A 26,656-nucleotide genomic window follows, 5' to 3' on the forward strand; every position below is an offset into this window, starting at 1 on the left:
ATTAGGAGTAGGTCATCCAGCTGCTTTAGCCTGCTCTGCCCTTCAGTAAGATCATGACTGATCTGATTGTAACCTCAAATGTATGACCCAACCTACCTCTTTCTACTACTTGATGAAAATCTATCTATTTCAATATTCAAGGACTCTTGCTACGACTTTTTCAAGAAGAGAGTTGCAAAGATATTCTCAACTCAGAGAGAAAAGAAATTGCCTCGTCTGTTTTAAATGGGCACTTCTGATTTTTAAACAGTGGCCCCTAATTGTAACTCCTTCCATAAGAACAAACGTCCCCTTCATATGCACCATGCCAAGACCCCTCAGATCTTTTCCACTTCCATCAAGCCACCTGTTAATCTTTTGAACTCCAGCAGTTGGAAGTTGAGCCTATCTAACTTTTCCTCATGAGACAACCACCCCCATCCAAACTCCAGATATTTATCTGGAAATTAAACTTTTAGTGAAATACCTTCAGAGCATTTTCATCCTACCGTAAATAAGATGACCAATACTGTGCACAGCATTTCAGATGCTGTCTCACCTGTGCCCTGTATAACTGAAGTATAGCTTCACTTCTTTTGTATTCAGTTCCCCTTATGCTAAATGCCACTCTACTGCCTTTCCTAATTACCTATGTCTGCAAGCTAAACTTTTGTCATTGATGTATTTGAATGCAGATACCTCTGCATCTCAGAGCTCTGCAATCTCTCATCATTTAGATAATTGTTCTTCCTGCCAAAGTAGAAAATTTCACATTTTCTCACTTTGTACTCTAATTATCAAAGCTTTGCTTACTCACTGAGTCTATCCGTGTCCCTTTGTAGCCTGCTTTTGTCTCTTTACAGCTTACATTCCTACCTATATTTGTGGCATTTGTTCCAGCACACTGATTGTCAGCTCTGGTGAGGAATGTGCTTAGATTGAACATTATGCTCTTGGTAGGGGGCTGACGGTGGATTGTTTTCTGACAAGTGGGTTTGCAGTAAATCCTGTATCCTGGAGGATGGAGCTTAAGTGAAGTATGTATTCTTCTGGGGAATGCTTGTCGATAGAGTAGTCCACACTAATATTGTGCACTGCTTAGTGGACTTTGATTTGGCTCATGAAGTTTTTGCCCTTTGTCATTGCAATTGTCTGAGGTACAGGTAGTTCTGGGGTAACTTGCGTTTCAGCAGTGCGGTTTGGCTATAACATTGCAGAACAATTAGGAACAGTATTTTCGAGAATGCTTAACTCCGCAATAGTGTGATTTCAGTGGGGATCAGTTTGTGTGCTTCATTCTGTGTGTGCACCGATATCCACACCAAAGTCTCTGCGCTGTTCTGTGCTTGCACGATGTCAGCACCAGTCATTGCGCCATATGCCGACAAAGCAGTTTTCTGTGAGAAGTATTGTACAGAGAGCAGCTTTCATACGTTTTTTAAATGTGCTGTGTTAAGTTAACATGTGTTTTATTAATATGATTTCAACCTTCATTCAGGCTATGCTATGCTTTGTGTTAGGCTTTTGGGTGATTTTTGAGCAATCGTGACTACAAAAAAAACAAAGAAAATTTACAGCCCAGGAACAGGCCCTTTGGCCCTCCAAGCCTGAGCCGATCAGGCTTGGGTTTTTGCTGGTCTGCCCCTAACTCCACTTTCCCATAGTCCCAGTTATTTCTATTAAGCGATGTTCTGCTGGAACGCAACTGAGGTTATAGGAGAGCTACCGGTATAACAGATTAAAAATATTTTATGTATTCATCAATGACCTTGCCTCCATAATGTCAGAAGTGGGGATGTTTGCTGATGATTGCATAATATTCAACACATTTGCAACTCCTCAGATATTGGGGAGAAGTTTACTCTCTAAGCCACTCACTATCCTGACATGGAAATATATTACCATTCCAAATTAATGACTAGCTAATTGAAGGTAGTTTATTCCATCTGTACAAGATAGCAGTTGCCTGTTTCAAATAACACAATTTACTAAAAGACTGATTTTGTGCAATTGATTCGCAACATTGCACTTGAAGGAATGAATTTTAATGTGCAGCCAGATTACATCATTTTCCCAAATGTCCTTTGAAATTCTCACCAATATGAAGTTGAATCTCTATAGAAAAGATATAGGCTCATATTGGGTAAGAAGTAATAATTTTCAAATTGTTCCTGATCAGCTTTTGTAGTTCTGAAACATCCCATTGTTAAGTAAGTCCTCTGTACTAGAGGAATTGAGAATTGTACTGCAGTCATGAGTCGGTGACCATAAGACATAGGAGCAGAAATTCGGCCATTCAGCCCATTGAGTCTGTTCCACCATTCAATCATGGCCAAGGTTCTCAACTCCATTCTCTTGCTTTTTCCTGTAACCCTGGAATCTCTTGATACTCTATAAGATCTTAAGTGCACCATTTTGCTAGATTTGGATATTAATGTGTTTGTGATGTTAACACCTTTTTTTATTGTTTCTGCTTGCAGTTACAAAGAAGTAAATGTAGAAGTATGCTTTACTAAGAATTATAAAATTGTTTACAGGAGTACACAAACAAACTTCGATCATGTTATCAAATCTAGCATCAATGAGAAGAAATATGACTCTGTATCACAATTGCCCGGCCTTCAGTCACGGTACGGGCCACCACCACCATCTAGTTTGAACTCTTCAGTGTCACTGCCAGTGCATCCCAAGCTTTCTCCACCTGAAGGTAATGTACTTACCCTCCACATTTATTCTGAATGCATTTGGTCTGCTTTAAGATACCTATAGAAGAAATAGCTGCCCATCTGTTGGTGAGTGAATCTGTTTATAAGTTTTGAAACACAGCACGCATCTGCAGTGTTCATTGTACCCCAATGTAAACTACCACGCTGCCACATTGAAACCACGGTTTGTGTCATTGCAAGAAATGGTTTGTTTGTAAAATGTAACAGTATAGGAAGAAAGTCAAACTCCATGTGTAACATGACTCAAGAGTTCCTTTAGATATCCCAAATCATTTTGCAACCTTTAATATGTTATGAAGGTGATCATTATTGTGTATGCAAGATCAGCACCTTGCACGACAAAGTCTGGTAAATAGCACCGACTTAAGTGACCAATTAACCTGTTTTGAGAAGTGTAATTGGTTAAAACCATGAGGAAAACCTCCCTGTATCTCTCTGATTGATGCCGTGGAACTTTTGAGCATGCAGAAGGGGCCTCACTTTAATTTCTTTCAGAATGAATCTGCCTCCTGCAGTGCAGCACTGAAGTGATACTCTGAATTTTGGGCATCAACTGATGAAGTGGGGCTGCATGACTGTCTGAGCCACAATAACGGTGTACAGAAGAATATATAACATTGTGCCTGTTAATGAAATATGCATATTTATGTGAATCTCAGGGTCTGATTAGAAATTCTTTTGAATACAAAATCATTTTACATTAATGAAATAGTGTGTACTCTTTCCAATGGAGTCTTGTCAATGTTTGACCAGTAACAATGAAACAGATGTTTAAACACTCCAACTGTTTTATTTTCTCTCAATGGTTTAACTAATGAATATGATGACACTAACTACCATCACTAGCATTAGAGAATAAGTATTAAACAGACTAATGAGGCTAAAGGGAGAAAAGGCCTCTGACCCTGTTGGCTTGTAAGTAGGATCCTAAAAGAGGTAGCCATAGAGATGGTGGAGGCCCTGAGTGTAATTTTACAAAAAATATTTGGATCCTGGCGAACAAATGGAGGATTAGGAAGCTGCTAATCTGACACCCATACTCAAACAGCGAGGAACTCAAAAAGTGGAGAACAGTAGACAAATTAGCCTAACAGCTTTTTTTTGGAAAAGGTGTGAAATCAATTATTTAGGAAGTAGTAGAACATTTAGAAAATCATAATCTAATCAGGCAGTATCAGTATAGCTTCATGAAAGGTAAATCATGTCTCACTATTATAGTTTAACAAGGAAGTCTCAATCAGAGTGGATAGAGGGGAACCAGTAGGTGTGTTGTATTTAGATGTCCAGGTCATACTACCCCATGTGTTGGAGGTAGTAATATTGGTGTAAATAGAGAATTGGCTGATAGGCAGGAAACACTGAGTGGGGATAAGGGGGTTCATTAGGTTGACAATGCATAACAAGTGGGATTAGAACATAGAACAGTGCAGCACAGAACAGGCCCTTCGGACTTCGATGTTGCGCCGACCTGTGGACTCTTCTCAGCTTGTCCCCATCACTATTCCAAAATCATCCATGTGCTTATCTAAGGATTGTTTTAAATCTCCCAAATGTGGCTGAGTTGACTACATTAGCAGGTAGGGCATTCCACGCCCTTACCACTCTCTGCGTAAAGAACTTTCCTCTGACATCAGTCTTAAATCTGTCACCCCTCAATTTGTAATTATGCCCTCTCGTACAAGCTGACGTCATCATCCTAGGAAAAAGTCTTTCACTGTCTACCCTATCTAATCCTCTGATTATCTTGTATGTCTCTATCAAATCCCCCCTTAGCTGCCTTCTTTCCAATGAGAACAGACCCAAGTCTCTTAGCCTTTCCTCATAAGACCCTACCTCCAGACCAGGCAACATCCTGGTAAATCTCCTCTGCACCCTTTCCAATGCTTCCACATCCTTCCTGTAATGGGGTGACTAGAACTGTACACAATATTCCAAGTGTGGCCGCACCAGCGTTTTGTATAGTTGCAGCATGATATTGCGGATCATATGCCTGCTTCACAGCATTATCCACCTGGGTGGCAACTTTCAGGGATCTATGCACATGAATTCCAAGATCCCTCTACACATCCACACTACCAAGAATCTTTCCATTGACCCAGTACTCTGCCATCCTGTTATTCTTCCCAAAGTGCATCACCTCACATTTAGCTGCATTGAACTCCATTTGTCACCTCTCAGCCCAATTCTGCAGTTTATCCAAGTCCTCCTGCAACCTGTAACATTCTTCCATACTGTCCACCACTCCACCGACTTTAGTGTCATCTACAAATTTACTAATCTATCCACCTATGCCTGCATCTAAGTCATTTATAAAAATGACAAACAGCAGTGGTCCCAAAACACATCCTTGTGGCACACCACGAGTAATTGGACTCCAGACTGAATATTTTCCATCAACCACCACTCGCTGCCTTCTTCCAGAAAGCCAGTTTCTAATCCACACTGCTAAATCACCCTCAATTCCATGCCTCTGCATTTTCTCCATCAGCCTACCATGTGGAACCTTATCAAAGGTTTTACTGAAGTCCATGTATACCATGTCAACTGTCCTACCCTCATCTACATGTTTGGTGACCTCAAAAAACTCAACGAGGTTTGTGAGACAAAACTTGCCCTTGACAAAACCATGTTGACTATCTGAAATCAAATTGTTGCTTGCGAGATGATTATAAATCTTATCTCTTATAATCCTTTCCAAAACCTTTCCTATAACAGAAGTAAGGCTCACTGGTCTATAATCACCTGGGTCATCTCTGCTGCCCTTCTTGAACAATGACACAACATTTGCAATCTTCCAATCCTCAGGTACTAAACCTGTAGACAGTGACGATTCAAATATCAAAGCCAACAGCTCTGTTATCTTCTTCCTAGCTTCCCAGAGAATTCTCGGATAAATCCCATCCAGCCTAGGGGACTTGTCTACTTTCACTCCTAGAATTGATAACACCTGTGCGTAACTAACCTCGATCCTTTCTAGTCTAATGTCTAGTTCCTCATTCTTCTCCTCCACAATATTCTCCTTTTCCTGAGTGAACACAGATGAGAAATGTTCATTTAGCACCTCTCCGATCTCTACAGGGTCCACACTCAACTTCCCACTTCTGTCTTTGGCTGGCCCTATTCCTACCCTAATCATCCTTTTGTTCCTCACGTACCTATAGAAAGCTTTAGGGTATTCCTTTATTCTATTTGCTAAAGACTGCTTGTGTCCTCTCTTTGCTCTTAGCTCTCTCTTTAAATCCTTCCTAGCTGATCTGTACCATCTTGCCTCATCAACACATAAGCCTCCTTCTTCTTCATAACAAGAGATGCAATTTCTGTGGTAAACCATGGTTCCCTTACCTTATCACTTCCTCCCTGTCTGACAGGGACATACCTATCAAGGACACACAATATCTATTCCTTAAACCAGCTCCACATTTCGCTTGTCTGCATCCCCTGCATTTTGCTACCCCATTCTATGCATCCTAATTGCATTATAATTGTCCTTGCCCCATCGATAACTCTTGACCTGTGGCATGTACCTATCCCTTTCCATCGCTAAACTAAACGTAACTGAATTATGGTCACTCTCTCCAAAGTGCCCACCTACAACTAAATCAAACACCTGGCCTGGTTCATTACCAAGCACCAGATCCAGTGTGGCCTCCCTTCTTGTCGGCCCTTCAACATACTGTGTCAGGAAACCCTCCTGTACACGTTGGACAAAACTGATCCATCCGACGTACTAGATCTATAACATTTCCAGTCAATGTTGGGGAAGTTAAAGTCCCCCATAATGACCACCCTGTTCCTTTCACTCCTACTCAGAATAATTTTGCTAATCCTCTCTTCCACCTCCTTGGAACTCTGCGAAGGCCTACAAAAAATTACAAGCAGTGTGACCTCTCCTCTCCTGTTTCTAACCTCAGCCCACATTACTTCAGTAGTCCTCACAAAAATTCTCTCAGCCACCATTATACTATCTTTGACTAACAAGGCCACGCCTCCTCTTTTACCGCCTTGCCTGTTTTTAATGAAAGATCTAAACCCTGGAACCTGCAACATCCAATCCTCACCCTGCTCTATCCACGTCTCCAAAATGGCCACAAGATCGAAGTCCCAGGTACCTATCCATGCTGCAAGCTCACCTACCTTATTTCGGATACTTCTGGTGTTGAAGTATACACACTTCAAACCACTTTGCTGTCTGCCAGCACATTCCTGTGACCCTGAAATCCTGTCCCTGTCCTTCCTACTCTCATCCTCCTGTGCACTGCAACTACACCTCTGGTTCCCATTCCCCTGTTCCAAAGGGATTGGTGCTGAGAATGAATTGTTTGCAATAAGTATTAAAGACTTGGAGGAAAGAATTTTTGATCCCTATTGCTATTGCTGATTGTGCAGGCTATATGTTGAAATAGGACAGATCAGAACTAACTTGCGGAATAATGACCATGTCAATTAGATCATTGCTCGCAGCTCACAAACGAATGGATGGGTCTAAGGCTGTCACTTATGGTCCTGAAAAGTGCCCAGTCTACCTCAGATTACCTTATAACGATGAGGTGTCTCAAAATCAAAATGGGCTACAGGTGAAGCTAGCTGTTTACATAATACTGCTATGCAATAGCAATATGAGTGGCATTCTCCACTAATGGAATGCTGTCATCCAAAAACATGCTCTGCCTCCCACAAAATGACTAAGGTGAGAGATGAATTGCATTGAAGTGTGATGCCAGATATGTAAGCAATACATCTGGGTGTTCAGTCATTGGGTCGTACAGCACAAAGAGGCCCTTCAGCCCGTCAAGTCATCACCAAAGCAACTACCACTAAAGATGCACTACTCCGAATTCCCTGCACTGACCCATATCCTTGAATGTTATGATATTTCAAGTGCTCATCTAAATATTTTTTAAAGGTTGTGTGGTTTCTGGCTTCCTCTGTTTTCCCCGGTATGGCATTGGAGATTCCACCACAGAGTGAAAACATCTCTTTTCTCAAATCCCTTCTGAATCTCCTGGCCCCTTTCCCTAAAACTATGTCCCTTTGTGGATCATTTGAAACAGTGCATGTCTTCATGATTATGCATCAGAATAATTACTTCTAAACCAGGCTGTACTTGCAAAATTTTGAGCATTGTGTCGCTCATTGGATATGATTCCATGATTAGACAACATTTGCAGTACATCCTGCTTGAACTAAGAATTATGCTGACAAATAATGTAAGGTTATCAGTTAATCTCGTCTTGGCTCACTGACTCATGCTAGAAGTTACTCGCAGGGCTCTGCTCTTTGCAAGCAGGAAGAACATGTCCATGTACTTTGCATTTTTCAAGTTAATGAAAGTTTGGGGACTGCAATTCTTTGCATTCTCCATGATAATACCCTAGTCAATCAATTAGTAATGTCTTCTCATGCAAACTGTTGATCTCTTTGAGATCTGGTGTTCTTGCCATTTTGACCTAATGAGTGCAAATCCAAAAACCTCAACAATAGTCCTTAAAATGCATTTTATCGATAGTAAATAAAAGCTTCCTAATGGATAAATTACTCTCATTGAAGGGTAATGACGTGCTTCCTGCTGAGTGTATTGACTTAATTTGGCTACAAATCAACAGAAAGTAATAGGTTTAGACTTTCAATGCAGTTAGGATCAGGCGTTTTGAAAATTCATTTCGAAAGATGTTGGCATCACTGGTTAGGCCGGCATTTATTACCCATAAACAGGTCGTAGAGTCATAGAGATGTACAGCACAGAAACAGACCCTTTGATCCAACTCGTACATGCCAACCAGATATCCTAGCCTAACCTAGTCCCATTTGCCAGCAATTGGTCCATATCTCTCTCAACCCTTCCTATTTATATACCCATTCAGATGCCTTTTAAATGTACCCGGTTCCACCATTCCATTCAAGCACCACCCTCTGTGTGAGAACGTTACCCCTTAGATCCCTTTTAAATTTTTCCCCTTCCAGTATAAACCTATGCCCTCTTGTTCTAGACTCCCCCACCTCAGGGAAAAGACCTGTCTATGTCCCTCATAATTTTATACATCTCTAAGGTCACCTCAACCTCCAACATTGCAGGGAAAACAGCCTCAGACTATTCAGCCTCTCCCAATAGCTCAAATCCTCCAATTCTGGCAACATCCTTGTAAATCTTTTCTGAAACCTTTCTAGTCTCTCAACATCCTTCCAATAGGGGGGAGATCAGAATTGCACAGATTATTTCGATGTTGAGCTGCCTTCCTGAACTATTATAGTCCATGTATGTAGGTACTCCTAGAACACTGCTTGAGAATTCCAGGTTTTTGATCCAGCCACAGTGAAGGAACAGTGACATAGATTCAAGTCAGGGTGTTGTATGGATTGGAGGCGAACTTACTTACAGGTAGTGACCTTCCCTTGTAACTGCTCCTTTTGCTCTTCTAAGGGATAAGAGTCATTGGTTTGGAAGGCACTGACAAAGGAGCATTGGTGTGTTTATACACTGTGTCTTGCACATGGTGCACACTGCTGCCACTGCATGTCAGTGTTGTGGAGAGAATGAATGTTGAAGGTGTTTGGTGTGGTGCCAATTTGTGCTGAATGGTGTCCAGTTTCTTGAGTGTTGTTGAGACTTATACTTATTAATACAAACAGAGAATATTCCATAGCACTCCTGAATTGAATCATCCATATGATGGAGGTGTATTCTTTGTAAAAGAAATCCGCCCCCCCCCCCCCCCACGACACACACACAATCCCACCACAACCACCAAAAGAATGATATTAGTGGGGGAATTCAGCAATGGTAACACCTTTAATTAACAAGAGCCAATTGTTGGATTTTCTCTTATTGGATATTGTCATTGCATTGTGTTTGTATGCCGTTATCTACTACTTAGCAGCCCCAGCCTGGATATTGTCTCAAGTCTTGCTTAATTTGCACTTGGACTGCTTACGTATCTGGAGTCGAGAATGGTGTTGAGTATTTTACAATCATTAGGAAATATCTCCATCTTTGGCCTAATGGTGGAGGGAAAGCAATTGAAGATTGTTGGGCTAATGGTACTACTCAGGAAGAATGATGTCCTGTGGCTGAGGTGATTGATCTCCAACAACCACAATCACCTTCCTTTGTGCTCATTATGATTGTAACCAGTGGATAGCTCCGCCCTCCATTCCCATTGACTGCAGTTATGTTGAGATCTTTTAATACCATACTCAGATAAGTTGATGGCCTTAATATCAAGATCAATATCATCACTTTCTCTCGAGTTCAATACACTTGTAAATGCCTGGACCAAACTGCAATGAGGTCAAAAGCTGAATAGTCCTGGCAGAACCCTGACATCAGTGTTACTTCTTCTTGACTAAGTACTGCTTGATGGCACTGTTGATGACATATTCAGTCACTTGACTGTTGATAGAGTAGACTTAGGTGGTAATTGGCCAAGTTGGTTTTGATCTGCTTATTGTGGGCAAGATATAACCGAGACAAGTTTCCAGATTGCTGGATATTCTAATGTTGTAACTATCCTTGAACATGTTGGCTAAGAATGAGTTCTGAAACACATCTTCAGTGCCATTATTGGAAAGTTGTTGGGGCCAGTGGTCCTTTTAGTATCCAGTGCCTTCAGCCCCTTCGTGACCTCACATGGAGTGAATTGAACTGGATGATCACTGGCATCTGTAATGTTGTGTACCTCAGGAGAAGGCGGAGATGGATCAGCCACTTGCCAACTTTGAGTTAAGATTGTTGCAAAATGTTTCAGCCTTGGCATTTGCACTCATATGCAGAGCTTCCCCATCATTGAGAATGGAGACATTTGGGGAGCCCCCACCACTTGTTGCTTAATTGTGCTGTGAGGTCAGTTAGCTGGACAGCAGTTTTTTACAGTATATAGTGCTGCCAACAATGTGGGTTCAATTCCTGCACCACATGAAGTTTGTTTTTATTAAGGTCCTGCCTTCTTGCCCTTTGTCTAGGGTGTGGTGATCTTCAGGTTAAGCTCATCTTCTTCAGTATATATATATCTTCCCTGTCTTACCCCCCCCCCCCCTCCACCGAATGGCTGCCCCCTGCACCGTATCATTCTATGCTTGTTTATGAACTGAGGAAATGTTAACTAACTCGTGTTTTTTCCTCTCACTTTCCAGTGAATTCAATGCCTCGGGACATGCCCAGTCTTCTACAGTCAAAGCCAGAACTCCCTCCTCCAAGCAAGGCTCAAGCTTTCAGATCTACTGCTCGAGATGAAACTGTTCATTCAAATTTTTATCCGCAGAAAAGTTTTCCTGTTTCTGAAAGAGCCCCTGTAAATGGAATGGAGCAGACCCAGAAGCAAACAGCTGCAGCATACAATCGATTCACCCCAAAGCCGTACACAAGTGCCGCACGGCCTTTTGAGCGCAAGTTTGAGAGCCCAAAATTTGATCACAACCTCCTACCTAGTGAACCTCCGATACAAACCAAACCAGAGCCACCCTCAAAAATGCATAGTTCTCCACATCCTGCAGATTTTGATAGTGGCACTGACACATTCCCCAAGCCGTCTGACCACAGATCTAAATATCACACCAACAACATCCACGCAGTACCTAAAGCCATTCCTGTAAGGTAAGATGCTTGACATTAACATTTGTGCAAAGAAAGGATGCTTTTGAGTGTTTGTGCCCATTGCATTTTTTTAAAGTCAGTCCTCAAAGGAATCACTCTTAGTGTCCATGCCAGCATCATATATGAGCTAGCATGCTTGACATGTTTAACTGCTAAAACGCCGATCCTCAGCGTGAGGTTGGATTGTGTTGCATTGCACTGGGGTAGCGCATCATAAATCAAACCGTGCTATTCCCAGAGTTATATAAAATGTCAAAGTTTTTTTACTTTAACCTTTCAGAACAAGGTTCATAGAAAGGACAAACCAGATTTCTGTTGAAACCAGAATGATTATTTATTATAGGTAATTTGATTATAAGCTACAAGAAACTTAAACCACTGGTATGTAACACAACTAACTTAAACTCTAACCTCCTTATAAACTACTCCTTACCGGTGCACACACGGACAAAAAAATAGGGAAAAAAAGACTTGGCAGAGGTAGAGAGAAATGGAAACTTATTTCAATGTTCTTTGCTTCCCAATTCTGACATTGAGATGATCATTTTTCAGCTAGCCAAGCCAATGGTGTCACAATATCTTTGTTGAAGCTTCTAATGGTTTGTAGGTACAGAGCAACTGATTCATATGGAAAATGTCTCCAATTTATCTATTCAAACACCTCCCACAACACCCTCTGGTTCAGGGCCTGCTCCCTGTGAGTCTAAAAAATTAAGTTCTTAAAAAAGCTCATGTAAAGAGAAAAGGAACAGACTGAGCAAAGGAGCTTTGGCTGGAGCATCCTACTCTGCTGCCATCTTGGACAACCATAATTTAATAATACAATAAATTTATTGTCCTGTACTTGGGTCCCCAGTGTTAAAAACATGGATCGTACAGAAGTAAACACATAAATGTGGGAGATCATCTGATATTACTAGGTCAAGGATGCATGATTGAAGATCTCTTTATAGTATGTTGACAATCATTGCTTATTTTCAGTCTTTCTAATTAATCCATGCTCCTTTATAAGTATCCCCTTCATCCTTTGGGACCTTGATGGTTTCTCTGTGATACCAGGTGAACAATATTCCCTTGAAGTTGCACGGCTGTATTATCTCTTGCAAGTGTGTTCATCTCCATTTGCTGCCATGCACATATCTCAGAGGTTTGCACAGCCAATGGAAAAATTAGATGGAATATAGCAGATAAGGCCTAGCCAGTGTTTTACAAAAGTTCAGTATAATTTCTTTGCTTTTGTTTCATCTCTCTGATAATGGATGCAATTTTCTTTACAAACACTTTTTCAACTTTCCTTGCCACATTCAAGGATATGTGTGCATATTTCACAAGCAAGGTGTTGACTGTATCCAATCACGCTGTTCATGCAAAACTCTCAACACAATGTAAACATTAGTTGTCATTCTGCAATTGGGCAACATTTAAAAAATAATTCAAAGCATGTGAAGAAATATGCTGACAATCAATTTAAGATTGTCATTTGGGCTTACATGTATTAACAGACTGGGTCCTATCCTTTGCAAATAGAAAGAACGTGTACACGCACTACACCTATTTCAACTCAACTGAATAAGCGACAGTCAGTCTCTGGTTCATTTATCAAGGCGATACCTTGATAATCTGATAACTATTGTCCAGTAGTTATCTGTCAGTCATCATTAACTGGTATGTTATTGATAGCTACTACTGTCTACCAGAGTCCACTTATCAACCAATATGGTATAAATGTTGATTTCCTTTTAGATTAGATTCCCTACAGTGTGGAAACAGGCCCTTTGGCCCAACAAGTCCACACCGACCCTCGAGGAGTAACCAACTCCCCTCTGACTAATGCACCTAACACTATGGACAATTTACCTAATTTCACCTAACCTGCACATCTTTGGATTGTGGGAGGAAACCGGAGCATCCGGAGGAAACCCATGCTGACTCAGGGAGAATGTGCAAACTCCACACACAGTTGCCCAAGACTGGCATCGAACCTGGGACCCTGGTGCTGTGAGGCAGCAGTGCTAACCACTGTGCACCGTGCTTTACTTGGATATTTTTTATGAATTGTTTTGATGAGCACAACCGAGCAGTTTTTTCAGCAATATCCATGCTGTCCTACCACTCAGTCAATTTTCTAGCCAGATCTTCAATTCTATATGCTTCAGCTTTTGCTAAGTCTCTTCTGAGGAAGTTTACCAAATGCTGTATACTTCAACGCAAGGAGTATCAGAAATAAGGTGGGTGAACTTAAGGCGTGGATCGGTACCTGGGACTACGATGTTGTGGCCATCACGGAAACGTGGATAGAAGAGGGACAGGAATGGTTGTTGGAGGTTCCTGGTTACAGATGTTTCAGTAGGATTAGGGAGGGTGGTAAAAAAGGAGGGGGGTTGGCGTTAATGGTATAACGGCTGCAGAAAGGCAGTTCGAGGGGGATCTACCTTTAGAGGTAGTATGGGCTGAAGTTCGAAATAGGAAAGGAGCAGACACCTTGTTGGGTGTTTACTATAGGCCCCCCAATAGCAGCAGAGATGTGGAGAAACAGATTGGGAAAATTTTGGAAAGGTGCAGAAGCCACAGGGTAGTAGTCATGGGCGATTTCAACTTCCCAAATATTGATTGGAGGATCTTTAGATCAAGTAGATTGGATGGGGTGGTGTTTGTGCAGTGTGTCCAGGAAGCTTTTCTAACAGGATCTGAGGAGCATAAGTTGGGGGCATAGGCTGTCAGGGAAGGATGTCGTGGAAATGTGGAATTGTTTCAAGGAACAGATATGACGTGTCCTTGATATGTATGTACCTGTCAGGCAGGAAAGAGATGGTCGTGTGAGGGAACCTTGGTTGACAAGGGAGGTTGAATGTCTTGTAAAGAGGACGAAGGAGGCTGACATAAGGTTGAGGAAACAAGGTTCAGACAGAGCGTTGGAGGGATGCAGGATAGCCAGGAGGGAGCTGAAGAAAGTGATTAGGAGAGCTAAGAGAGGTCATGAAAAATCTTTGGCAGGTAGGATCAAGGATAACCCCTTTTATGCGTATGTGAGAAACATGAGAATGACGAGAACGAGGGTAGGTCTGATCAAGGACAGTAGTTGGAGACTGTGTATTGAGTTGGAAGAGAACGGAGAGGTCTTGAATGAGTACTTTTCTTCAGTACTTAGAAATGAGAGGGACTGTATTGTTGAAGAGAAGAGTGTGAAATGGACTGGTAAGCTAGAAGAGATCCTTGTTAGGAAGGAAGATGTGTTGGGCATTTAGAAAAACTTGAGGATAGACAAGTCCCCCGGGCCTGACGGGATACATCCTAGGATTATGTGGGAAGCAAGAGAGGAAATTGCAGAGCCGTTGGCAATGATCTTTTTGTCTTCACTGTCAACGGGGGTGGTATCAGGCGACTGGAGAGTGGCAGAATGTTCTGCCCCTGTTCAAAAAAGGGAATAGGGATAACCCCGGGAATTACAGGGCGGTTAGTCTTACTTCGGTGGTAGGTAAAGTAATGGAAAGGGTACTGAGGGATAGGATTTATGAGTATCTGGAAAGACACTTCTTGATTAGGGACACCCAGCACGGATTTGAGAGGGTAGGTCTTGCCTTACAAGTCTTATTGAATTCTTTGAGGAGGTGACCAAGCATGTGGATGAGGGTAGAGCAGTGGATGAAGTGTGCATGGATTATAGTAAGGCATTTGATAAGGTTCCCCATGGTACGTTTATGCGGAAAGTCAGGAGGCATGGGATAGAGGGAAATTTGGCCAGTTGGATAGAAAACTGGATAACCGGTCGAAGTCAGAGAGTGGCGGGTAGATTGGAAATATTCAGCCTGGAGCCCAGTTACAAGTGGAGTTCCGCAGGGATCAGTTCTGGGTCCCCTGCTGTTTGTAATTTTTATTAATGACTTGGAAGAAGGAGTCGAAGGGTGGGTCAGTAAATTTGCAGACGATACGAAGATTGGTGGAGTTGTGGATAGTGAGGAGGGCTGTTGTCGGCTGCAAAAGGACTTAGATATGATGCAGAGCTGGGCTGAGGAGTGGCAGATGGAGTTCAACCCTGTCAAGTGTGAGGTTGTCCATTTTGGAAGGACAAATAAGAATGCGGAATACAGGGTTAACGGTAGGGTTCTTAGTAAGGTGGACTAGCAGAGGGATCTTGGGGTCTATGTTCATAGATCTTTGAAAGTTGCCACCCAGGTAAATAGTGCGGTAAAGAAGGCATATGGCGTACTGGCTTTTATTGGTAGAGGAATTGAGTTCCGGAGTCCTGAGGTCATGATGCAGTTAGACAGTCAGAAACTTTTTCCCCGGGTACAACAGAGTGTTACAAGGGGACATAAATTTAAGGTGAAGGGTGGAAGGTATAGGGGGGATGTCAAGGGTAGGTTCTTTACCCAGAGAGTGGTGGGGGCATGGAATGCGCTGCCTGTGGCAGTGGCATAGGCAAAATCATTGGTGACCTTTAAGTGGCAATTGGATAGGTACATGGATGGGTGCTTAAGCTCAGACAAATGTTCGGCACAACATCGTGGGCCGAAGGGCCTGTTCTGTGCTGTATTGTTCTATGTTCTATGTTCTGTCTGTCTCTCAACCTTCTCCCTTATTTCATTGAAGAACTTGAACATAGTAATTGAGCATAGTTTCCTTTGAACAAATTTATTCTGGCTTTTATTTTGAACCCCCATGTTCTTCCATGTGCCAATAAGATTTGCATTTGGTGATGATTTCAAAGTTTTGTTACTTCTGACATTAGGCCACCTATCCTAACTGATTTACCCATTCGACCTTTTATGAACTGGGCAAATATAAAAATCAGACCCATCAAGCACGCATCCATCTGGCCAATAGTGCAATCTCTGTTTTCACCTCCTACATTATATCATCAGGAGAGAGAAAAACAATGGTTTAAAGCATGCAGCCATTTTAGGAAAAGCGGTTAAATCATTCCTCTTCAACTGTCCCCAGTAACCAAACCAGGTACTGGGAAAGAGTTGTTGCAATGATGTGACATAAAGTGAATTTGATTAATGTGCTCCACTCTCAGAAATAGTCGATTTTCCCTTTGTTACAACACTGTTACGACATTGGATAATCCCTTCTGCTAATTAAACCAAACACACAAAAAGCTCACCTCGCCTCGTAGTAAACTGAGAGTGATGGGAGAACTACCTAAATTCCACTACTTAAAGAAAAAATAACTTTTTTCTTAAACTCTAAAATGAAGATTAAACAACAACTATTTACAACAGTAAGCCTCCTTTCTCTTAAAGATTTGTTATTTACCTCCCACTCTATAACCATATACTGATTCAGGAAACCCCTTTTAAATTTACAGCAAATCAGTTTTCAAAACCAGATAGCTTTCTCCTCTGATTGTAGATGTCCTATGATCGTCTTCGGTCTTCTGCTGTACAAATTTTTCATATGAAAAAGGTACCTTTTTAGAGAGAGGGTTTGCGGGCAATCAGCCGATGGCAAAAGGTGCTCCATCTCTGGCTAACTGTTCAAAATGCCTGCTTTTTATTTCCAAGACATTGGATTGTCTCATTGGTCCAATGTTATCAAAACAGTATAATTCAAATTCGATTGGGTTTTGGTATCTTGGGGCATAATTTAAACTGGTTAAATTCGAACTGTTGTGAAAACATAGCTACCAAGCTCCAGTATTTGTATCAAATCCAAATGTTACAGACTTTCAGCATATGATGAGACTGCTGTCAGTCGCATGACGGATGCCTGCAATCACTCTCTCAAAGTTACAGTACACGCCTTCAACTTCATAACACGAAGCAAACCATTTCTGTTAAGTAAACTAAAAACCCAGAAAAGCTCGCCCCTTGTCATAATCTATTAAAATGAGTGACTGAGAACTCCTAAATTCCACTATTTAAAGAAAATACCATCAATTTATTTTCTTACTCGTGGGTGGCACGGTGGCACAGTGGTTAGCACTGCTGCCTCACAGCACCAGAGACCCGGGTTCAATTCCCGCCTCAGGCAACTGTCTGTGTGGAGTTTGCACATTCTCCCCGTGTCTGTGTGGGTTTCCTCCGGGTGCTCCTGTTTCCTCCCACAGTCCAAAGATGTGCAGGTTAGGTGAATTGGCCATGCTAAATTGCCCATAGTGTTAGGTGAAGGGGTAAATGTAGGGGAATGGGTCTGGGTGGGTTGCTCTTTGGAGGGTTGGTGTGGACTTGTTGGGCCGAAGGGCCTGTTTCCACACTGTAAGTAATCTAATCTAAAGTGAACATTAAACAAAAAAATTCAAAAATCTTAGCCCCACCTTTCTCTTAATTGCTTATACTGTGACTCCAATTCTATTACAATATGCTGTTCCAATAAGACACTTAATAAACTCTCAGTCGTTGTTTTCTCTGCTATCTTCAATTTTCCTGCTGCTGATCTCTCTGGGTTACTTTCTTTCTTTTTACTGTGAGTATATTTTGCATGAAAAGGTACCTTTTGATTGAGAGCGTTTTCTAATTTCTTTGAGAGCAAAATGTTTGATGGGTAATTAGTTCTCCAGCAGTTTCTCTCTCTACAGCAGTTGTTCTCTGACCAATTTTCAAAATGTCCACATTCTTATACCCCACAACATCAGATTGTCCCATTAGTTAGATGTTGGCAAATCAATAAATTCAAACTTGATTGTGTTTTAGTATCCTGGGGCATAATTTAAACTAGTTAAATTGGAATTATTGTCAAAACAGCAACCAAAATTCAGGTATTCATTTCCCAGCCAAAGATTGCATCTTTTCAGTTTTCCAGTGCACTCTGGGACTGCCATTAGTCAAATACACATGTGCTTCTCCGTTCTCAGTTCAGAACAGCATTGTCTCTCTCTTAAAGGTGTAGTACAAGCCTTCAACTTCATAACACTTTTAAAAGGCTTCAGGGACTCATTATTTGCTGCAAGCTAAGCAGCTTGTCAAAGAGGACAGTAAATACGTTATTATGAATTCTTTGCATCTGTTGGATTTGAAGACATCTTGATGCTGCTAAGGGCTGTGGAACAGTGTGCAAAATTCTGTTATCTCTCTGCTGTTTGTAGTGTCAACATTGTCCTTGGACTTTGAAACATTGGATATCATATAGGGAAAAAAATAACTGATGCAGCACTGTGCTGAAGTTGGAGAGATGAAAAGGAATAGTGAGGATATTATTCATCACTGGTCAGTGCTTTAACTGGCCTACATTTGCCTGATTCGGTAACAATGAGCTCTCCAGCGCTGATGCTCTTCGATTTGATGAGTACAGAGTTCATGCAACAAGTATACAACAAAACCAAATAAATGAAGAATGGAAATCAAACCAAGAGTAGGTCAAACGCATGTTAGATTAGTCAATGACTGGGTAGAGTTGTAACGTTTTAGCTGTTGATCATTGAATAGTGTAATGACATGTCTTCTCTTAATACTTGTTGATTATCCTTTACTCTCAAGTCCATACCTAGTTGTAGAGACGTCTGATATAATTATAATGCTGACTGACTTGCTTTTTCTCAGCCCTAGTGCATTGGAAGATGATGATGATGATAGTCACACGGTAGTTGCAACAGCTCGGGGAATTTTTGACAGCAATGGTGGTGTGCTGAGCTCTGTTGAGACTGGAGTGAGTATCATAATTCCAAAGGGAGCCATTCCAGAAGGAGTGGAACAGGAAATCTACTTTAAGGTCTGCAGAGACAACAGTATCCTCCCTCCTCTGGACAAAGAGAAAGGTGAGAACTAGCTTTCCTTCTTTAAAATGATTCATTAAACCCCCCCCCCCAGTGTCACATTGCCCGTACTGCTAGGTGGCAACATCTTGGAATATGATATTTGCCTTCCTGATGCTGATAGTCATACCAAGCTCCTTAAAGGTGTGAGGCACTCAATTTGCTGATGCAGGTGATCTTCAGTCACTAATGTTAAAGCAATATTGTCAACAAGTGTTTGATGTAGATTGGGCAAACCCTATGTCTTGCATGTCAGACAAGCAAGACTGAGCAGCTTTCCATCAGCATAACAAACTTAATTAAATACAGTGAAATTGTTTCAATAATGCATATGTTAATTTCTCGAGGTGCAGCTTGTTAGTGGTATTTTCTGAAGCACTTATCCCATGCTAAGTAAATGAACAAAGTGTTAGCAAAGTAGACTTGCAGTCAACGTTGCGTGCTTTTGTTAATGCTTTCCAATTGAGTGTTGCTGTTGGAGTTCATGTTTAAAATATGGGTGTTGGAACTTCTAAGTTGAAGTTTAGTGTTTTCTTATGATCTGTAATGTTGCACGTTCTACATGGTTTGTAATGGAACATTAGTCTAATGCCTTACACAATCTTAAAATGATCCAAGTTCTTTACAGCCAGTCAAGTTCTTTCAGGAAAGGTCTTGCTTGGAATTTAGAACCACATTAGCTAATTTGCTCACTGCATGATACCCCGTTTGTAACAAGGCAAGTAATCAATTAATATTTTTATCTTGGTTGAAGGATAGAATTCAGCTCTTGGCAATATTTATCACAAATAGTGCCCGTTGATACTTCTATTTTGAAGTGAGACATTAGACATGGATTCACTTTAATGTTTTACATAGCATTGCAGAAATATCCAGGGTGAAATATATATTTTTGCAGGTATTTGCACAATTTCCAGGATAAACATGTTTTTGGAGATCTATGCTTCCCAGAAAATGAGCTCCAATTGTTAGTCAAGAGCAGGATTGAGGTAAAAGTGAAAATGTATAAAAGATCTAGCGAAGCAAAATCCATTGTTGCAGCTAGGTTTTACCAGCAGGAAAGCTGACTGACAGGAAGAAGAATTTGTGAATGATGAACCACAGTTGTTTCTCAGGGGTCCACTTCATTTGTTCACCTCTATATTCAGTTCTAATTTTAATGTATTGATCTTAATGTCTTTTATTTTCTAGGTGAAACACTCCTGAGCCCACTGGTGATGTGTGGACCCCATGGCTTGAAGTTCCTGAAGCCTGTGGAGCTGCGCTTACCTCACTGTGCGTCTATGACTCCAGATGGTTGGTCTTTTGCTCTAAAATCCTCAGATTCCTCGTCGGGTATGCTCGCTCACTCTCTCTCTCACTCTTTGTCTCTCTCTGCGTTATCTGGAGTTTTCTTGGCACAGGAGTGGCTCTCCAGTTCTTTACCTGCTCTTTCAGTTTGTTTAGGATGTGTTTAATTTGTATTGTTGAATTTTCTTTGACTAGTGTCAGCTCCCTTCATTTCACTCGAGGTCAGGTTCATTCTGTAAATAAATGTCATGCACTTATAATTATCTAACACAGAGACTGAATTAAAACCAGCTTCTTGATTTTGGAAGAATATGCAGAAAATAATTTTGACAGTCGATGAAGGCTAATACCCGCCTGTTCTTTGTGTTAAACTAGATAATGTTTGAAGATTGCAATTTTGCTGGTGTTACTTTCACTGATGGGTGCAAGAAACCTGTTCATCTTTTATACAATTTGTGAATATGAATTAATGCAAGATTTGTAGGGTCTTCATTGCAACAGGTGCTGTCCATTTAGCACTGGTTGACCTCCAGGAGTAAGGTATAAGCATTCGTTGGAAGGTATGGGATAGGATGTGCAAATTGGAATGTACTTGATCCAATGTTGGACTGGAATGAGCTGTGAAGGGCATGCATGTAGTGACTTTTGGAGCACTTTGAGAGTGCTGCAGTAACTTGAAGACAGCTGCAGAGGAGCAAAGTGTTGGAAGCAAGGGATACAGGATTTTCTAAACATAGCATGGCCAAAGTGATACATTGAACAAGCAGATTGGCTCACTAAGCCTTTATATTAGAGTCATAGAGATGTACAGCGTGGAAACTGACCCTTCAGTCCAACCCATCCATGCCGACCAGAGATTCCAACCCAATCTAGTCCCACCTGCCGGCAACCAGCCCATATCCCTCCAAACCTTTCCTATTCATATACCCATCCAAATGCCTCTTAAATGTTGCAATTGTACCAGCATCCACCACTTCCTCTGGCAGCTCATTCCATACACGTACCACCCTCTGCGTGAAAAAGTTGCCCCTTAGGTTTCTTTTATATCTTTCCCCTCTCATCCTAAACCTATGCCCTCTAGTTCTGGACTCCCTGACCCCAGGGAAAAGACTTTGTCTGTTTATCCTGTCCATGCCCATCATAATTCTGTAAACCTCTATAAGGTCACCCCACAACCTCCGACGCTCCAGGGAAAACAGCCCCAGCCTGTTTAGCCTCTCCCTATAGCTCAAATCGTCCAACCCTGGCAACATCCCTGTAAATCTTTTCTGAACCCTTTCAAGTTTCGCAACATCTTTCCGATAGGAAGGAGACCAGAATTGCATGCAATATTCCAGCAGTGGCCTAACCAATGTCCTGTACAGCCACAACATGACCTCCCAACTCCTGTACTCAGTACTCTGACCTTATGCACTGTTCTTTTCCAGCTGGTTACTGAAATATCATAAATTATGTCAATTTGCCAAATTGTGTCAAATAATTGTCATCCATCAAATTGGAAGCTTCTGGATAAATGTTGAACTTTGATTTAAGCATTATTAACATAATCTAATGCATTGGTCTGAATTAGTTTAACTATCCCACTCTGGCTTTGTTTGAATTGTCACTTGTCATTTAATACACCCTGTCCTAAGAGCTGCTTAATCATGTCTCTGTGTAACATTTGCAGGTCAATTAATTGTGTGGCCTTCCCTAACTTTGCTAGCTGTCTTGCAGATATGATCAGAAAGCACAAAAATTGTCACTTAAGTTGAGTTGTCCCTTGTGCCTTCCCTGATCTCTGTATTAACTTTATCCAAGTTATTAATTAATTGTGTTTAAAACTCTCAGACAGTCTCTACTTGAATTTTTGACTAGTGTTTGGACATGCTGATGCTCAAGACCCTTCAACTCCTTTACTCGTTCATAACCAACTCTTAGTATCAGTTGTAAAACTTCTTGCTTAAGCTTTATTCTTAGAATTGATGTGCAGCATGCAGTGTTCATATATAAAATATTAACATTGCACATTAATATTGAATCAAAAATGAATATGTTGCAATTCCTTTCCTTCTATGATTTGGAGATGCTGGTGTTGGACTGGGGTGTACAAACTTAAAAATCACATAACACCAGGTTATAGTCCCAACAGGTTTAATTGGAAGCACACTAGCTTTTGGAGCGTTGATGCTTCATCAGGTGATAGTGGATGGCTCAATCCTAACACACAGAATTTATAGCAAAAATTTACAGTGTGATGTAACTGAAATTATACATTGAAAAATTGATTAAGTCTTTCATCTGTTTGAATACCATGAAAGTTTCACTTCTTTCATCTGTAAATCACAAAACCTTTTTTAAAAGTTGCATTCTCAGGTTAGCTGTTAACAATGGGTGATAGCTAGACAATATGTTGAAGGTGTTGGCCCCCTGTGTTCTCTGTCTATGCCATGATGTTTAGATTGATTCTAATCTAAAAAGTGAGATAACGGAGTTCTACATGAGTGCATGCAGTTTTTGAGCAAAGTACAATGTAACCCCGTAAGTACAAATTCACCCCACAAAATGTGTGTGCATGTGGGTCTTTGACTGTCTGTCTGTGTGTATGTGTGTGTGTGTCTATCTGGGTTGGTGGTGAGTGCAGAGTGTCTTAAGTCTGTGAGGGGGTGCATGTGGGAGTGTGGGTGTCTGTAAGGGTGTGTGTGGGTGTCTGTGCGCATCTGTGTATATGTGTGTCCATGTGTATAGGAGTGCCTCTCTGTGTGTAGTGCAATGGTGGTCACCTGTAATGTGACATGAACCCAAGGTGCTGGTTGAGGCCCTCCCTATGAGTACCGAACTTAGCTATCAGCCTCTGCTCGGCCACTTTTCTCTGCTGCCTGTCCCGAAGTCCGCCTTGGAGGATGGTCACCCGAAGGTCCGAGGTCGAATGTCCTGGACCACTGAAGTGTTCCCCAACTGGGAGGGAACACTCCTGTCTGTTGATTGTTGTGCAGTGCCCATTCATCCATTCTCGTAGCCTTTACTCAGTTTCCTCAATGTACCATGCCTCCGTGCATCCTTGCCTGCAACGTATAAGATAGACAACATTGGCTGAATCACATGAGTATCTGCCATGTACAAGGTGGGAGGTGTCCCCATGCGTAATGGTGGTATCTGTGTCCACACTCTGACACATCTTGCAGCGCCTACCGTGACAGAGTTGTATGGTGGTGTCCTGAGAGCCGGGCAGCGGTTGTTTAAAGGAAAGTTATGGAAGTGTGCGGAAGGTCTTGGCGAGGTGCTCATCCTCATTGATGATGTGTTGCAGGTCACGAAGAACATGGCGTAGTTTTTCAGCACCTAGGAAATACTGAACAACGAAGGGTACCCTGTCGGTTGCAGCACGTGTCTGTCTCCTGAGGAGGTCATTACGGTTCCTTGCTGTGGCATGTCGGAACTGGCGGTCGATGAGTTGGGCATCGTACCCGTTCTTGTGAGGGCAGCCCTGAGTACTTCCAGGTGTCCGTCATGTTCCTCCTCATCTGAGCAGATCTAGTGTATGCATAGGGCTTGTCCATAGGGGATGGCTGTTTTAATATATTTTGGGTGGAAGCTGGAGAAGTGTAGCATTGTGAGGTTGTCTGTGGGTTTGTGGTAGTGTGTGGTGCTGAGGTGTCCATCCTTGATGGAGATGCATGTGTCCAAGAATGAGACAGATAGTCAAGAGTAGTCCATGGTCAGTTTGACGGTGGGATGAAACTTGTTGATGTCACTGTGTAGTTTAATCAGTGACTCCTTGCCATGGGTCCAGAGGAAGAAAATGTTGTCAGTGTAGCTGGTGTATAATGTTGGTTGGCGATCCTGCATAGAAAAGAAGTCTTGTTCGAACCTGTGCATAAAAATGTAGGCATATTGGGTGCAAATTTGGTCCCCACGGCTGTTCCATGTGTCTGGATGAAGAACTGGTTGCCTTTCCTTCTGTTTTTGTAAAACTGCAAGGATATTATGTTTATCCTGATTAAAAGAACTTCAGACAAGCTGCAGGAGTGCTTGAATGTAACTGACTTGGGAAAACTGCCTCATCTGAAAGTTTGATACTGCAGCTGCTTTAATTAGAATTTGCTTCTGGCTGTTGGAATTGGAAAGCTCCCTAGAACTTAGAGCGGGTTCTAAATGGAAGATTGCATCATATATACCCTGCACTAAACTTGCCCTGGCCATACATGTGGGTGACAAATGTAGAAACTGGCCCATTGACCTGTGCTAAAATCCCTTCCCTTCATGAGTGAAACATTGGTTTGATACTAAACTAATTGGTCTGTTTCTTTCTTCCAGGTGATCCTAAGAGCTGGCAGAACAAATCCCTACCTGGAGACCCTAATTACCATGTGGGGACAAATTGTGTCTCAGTTTTAATTGATCACTTTTAAAGGTGAAAGTGGGTTATTGACAATTATGTCAGGATATCTAGGCAGTGGATGGAACACAGATTTAAGCAATAACCTGCTATCTCACAATCAAAAAGCAGGTTGTTGGACAAACTAAAATGTAAATGCTTACATTCTAAATTCTGTGAAAAGAATTGCAGATGAGTTTGAAGTGATACAAGTCTGAATTGTAACATTTTCCCAGTTTTGAGTTAACCAGCAGGGATGCCTTACATTTAGTTTTGTAGCTGTGATTTAAAATACTAAATAGATTTTTCTACATTCTATAACTTTAGAATCTTTACATGTTTATAAGGTAACCATATCCTAGTTTGAATATACATGCTACTTTTCTATGTCTTTTAGTTTGGCTTTGAGTGTGTATAGTTGGTTGGCAGGAACTTCTGAACAAATTAAGTTTGGATGTCCTGCTATGCTGTGGGATTGGTAGAAAAGTTGCGAAGATTTGTGGCTGTACATAAACCCTGATTTCACCTTGGAACTCGGTTTGTAAATTAACATTTTTTTATGTCTTATTTTGTATAAAACAAACTGAAAAGAACTTTCTAAAGAGAATCTTTATATTCTGTCGCTATGAGGCCTTTTGAGCAGTTGTATAATTGCAGCAATAAAATCAACATTTACAATTTAAAAAAACATTTAAATTTCTACAGCTTTGTAATAATGTTGCTGTCTTCTTTGAGAATGACGTTTTTCTGTGTAAAGGCACTGCGTCCTTTGTTTTAAGGCACTGTTTGGGAATGTTGGAGTGCAATGAGGGATCTTTGAATAAAGTGACAGGTTACTGTACTGTGTGCTGAAAATGTATTTTTGTACTAATGGACAATTTATTCTGGCACAGCAGTACGTGGCTCATTGGGGATTCTAACATGGCTTCTGTTAATCACTTCACTTTCAAATGGGGCTGACTTTATTTCCTGTGATTACTCAAATTACACGTTTCTAAATATATCATTATTATTGAATAAAACTCTTTTTAAAATATCAATTGTAGTTATTTGTTTGTCTGATAACCTATTCCTGTTTAACTTTGTTCTTCCCCCTGCCAGTCCTCGCTTGAGGTATAGTTAGTAAGTTTGCAGATGACACCAAAATTGAAGGTGTAGTGGACAGCGAAGAAGGTTATCTCCGATTACAACAGGATCTTGATCAGATGGGCCAATGGGCTGAGAAGTTGCCGATGGAGATTAATTCAGATAAATGTGAGGTGCTGCATTTTGGGAAAATAAATCTTAGCAGGACTTATACACTTAATGGTAAGGTCCTAGGGAATGTTGCTGAACAAAGAGATCTTGGAGTGCAGGTTCATAGCTCCTTGAAAGTAGAGTTGCAGGTAGATAGGATAGTGAAGAAGACGTCTGGTATGCTTTCCTTTATTGGTCAAGAGTGTTGAGTACAGGAGTTGGGAGGTCATGTTGCAGCTGTACAGAACATTGGTTAGGTCACTGTTGAGGATAGACAGTCTTTTCCCTGGGGTGGGGGAGACAAAACTAGAGGGCATAGGTTTAGGGTGAGGGGGGAAAGATATAAAAGAGACCTAAGGGGCAACTTTTTCACGCAGAGGGTGGTACGTGTATGGAATGAGCTGCCAGAAGAAGTGGTGGAGGCTGGTACAATTGTAACATTTAAAAGGCATTTGGATGGGTATATGAATAGGAAGAGTTTGGAGGAATGTGGGCCAGGTGCTGGCAGGTGGGGCTAGATTGGGTTGGGATATCTGGTCGGCATGGACAAGTTGGACCGAAGGGTCAGTTTCCATGCTGTACATCTCCATGACTCTATGAAGGCACAGACTGTTATTGGGGTGTATTTCACCTGCCCCCTCAAACATCCCTCAATGCCTATTATTGATGTAAGAGGAAAGACCAATCAGGAGTTTCCATCAGAACTTTTGACTATCTAATCAGTCAGAGCTACGTTCAGGTTAATGCTCACCCCGCATCTATGTAGCAGCGAAAGGATTTTGATTACC

At 41.5% G+C, this 26,656-nt stretch overlaps 1 protein-coding gene across 5 annotated transcripts in view; it reads left to right on the forward strand.

Annotated features, from left to right (window-relative positions):
- Positions 1–25,672, forward strand: part of tjp1a (tight junction protein 1a) — a 277,102-nt gene extending 251,430 nt beyond the window's left edge. For 3 of the 5 annotated variants that reach the window (XM_043680310.1, XM_043680315.1, XM_043680314.1), the window contains 5 exons: positions 2,517–2,686; positions 10,833–11,292; positions 18,774–18,988; positions 20,177–20,320; positions 24,572–25,672. In XM_043680310.1, coding sequence (XP_043536245.1) covers positions 2,517–2,686; positions 10,833–11,292; positions 18,774–18,988; positions 20,177–20,320; positions 24,572–24,666 — 1,084 coding nt within the window. In that variant the 3' untranslated portion in view covers positions 24,667–25,672. The remainder of the gene's footprint in view (positions 1–2,516; positions 2,687–10,832; positions 11,293–18,773; positions 18,989–20,176; positions 20,321–24,571) is intronic. The other 2 variants (XM_043680311.1, XM_043680312.1) reach the window with 2 other exon arrangements.
- Positions 25,673–26,656: the final 984 nt, after the last annotated feature.

Source organism: Chiloscyllium plagiosum, chromosome 40 (genome assembly GCF_004010195.1).
Source record: "Chiloscyllium plagiosum isolate BGI_BamShark_2017 chromosome 40, ASM401019v2, whole genome shotgun sequence".
NCBI classification, from domain to species: domain Eukaryota; kingdom Metazoa; phylum Chordata; class Chondrichthyes; order Orectolobiformes; family Hemiscylliidae; genus Chiloscyllium; species Chiloscyllium plagiosum.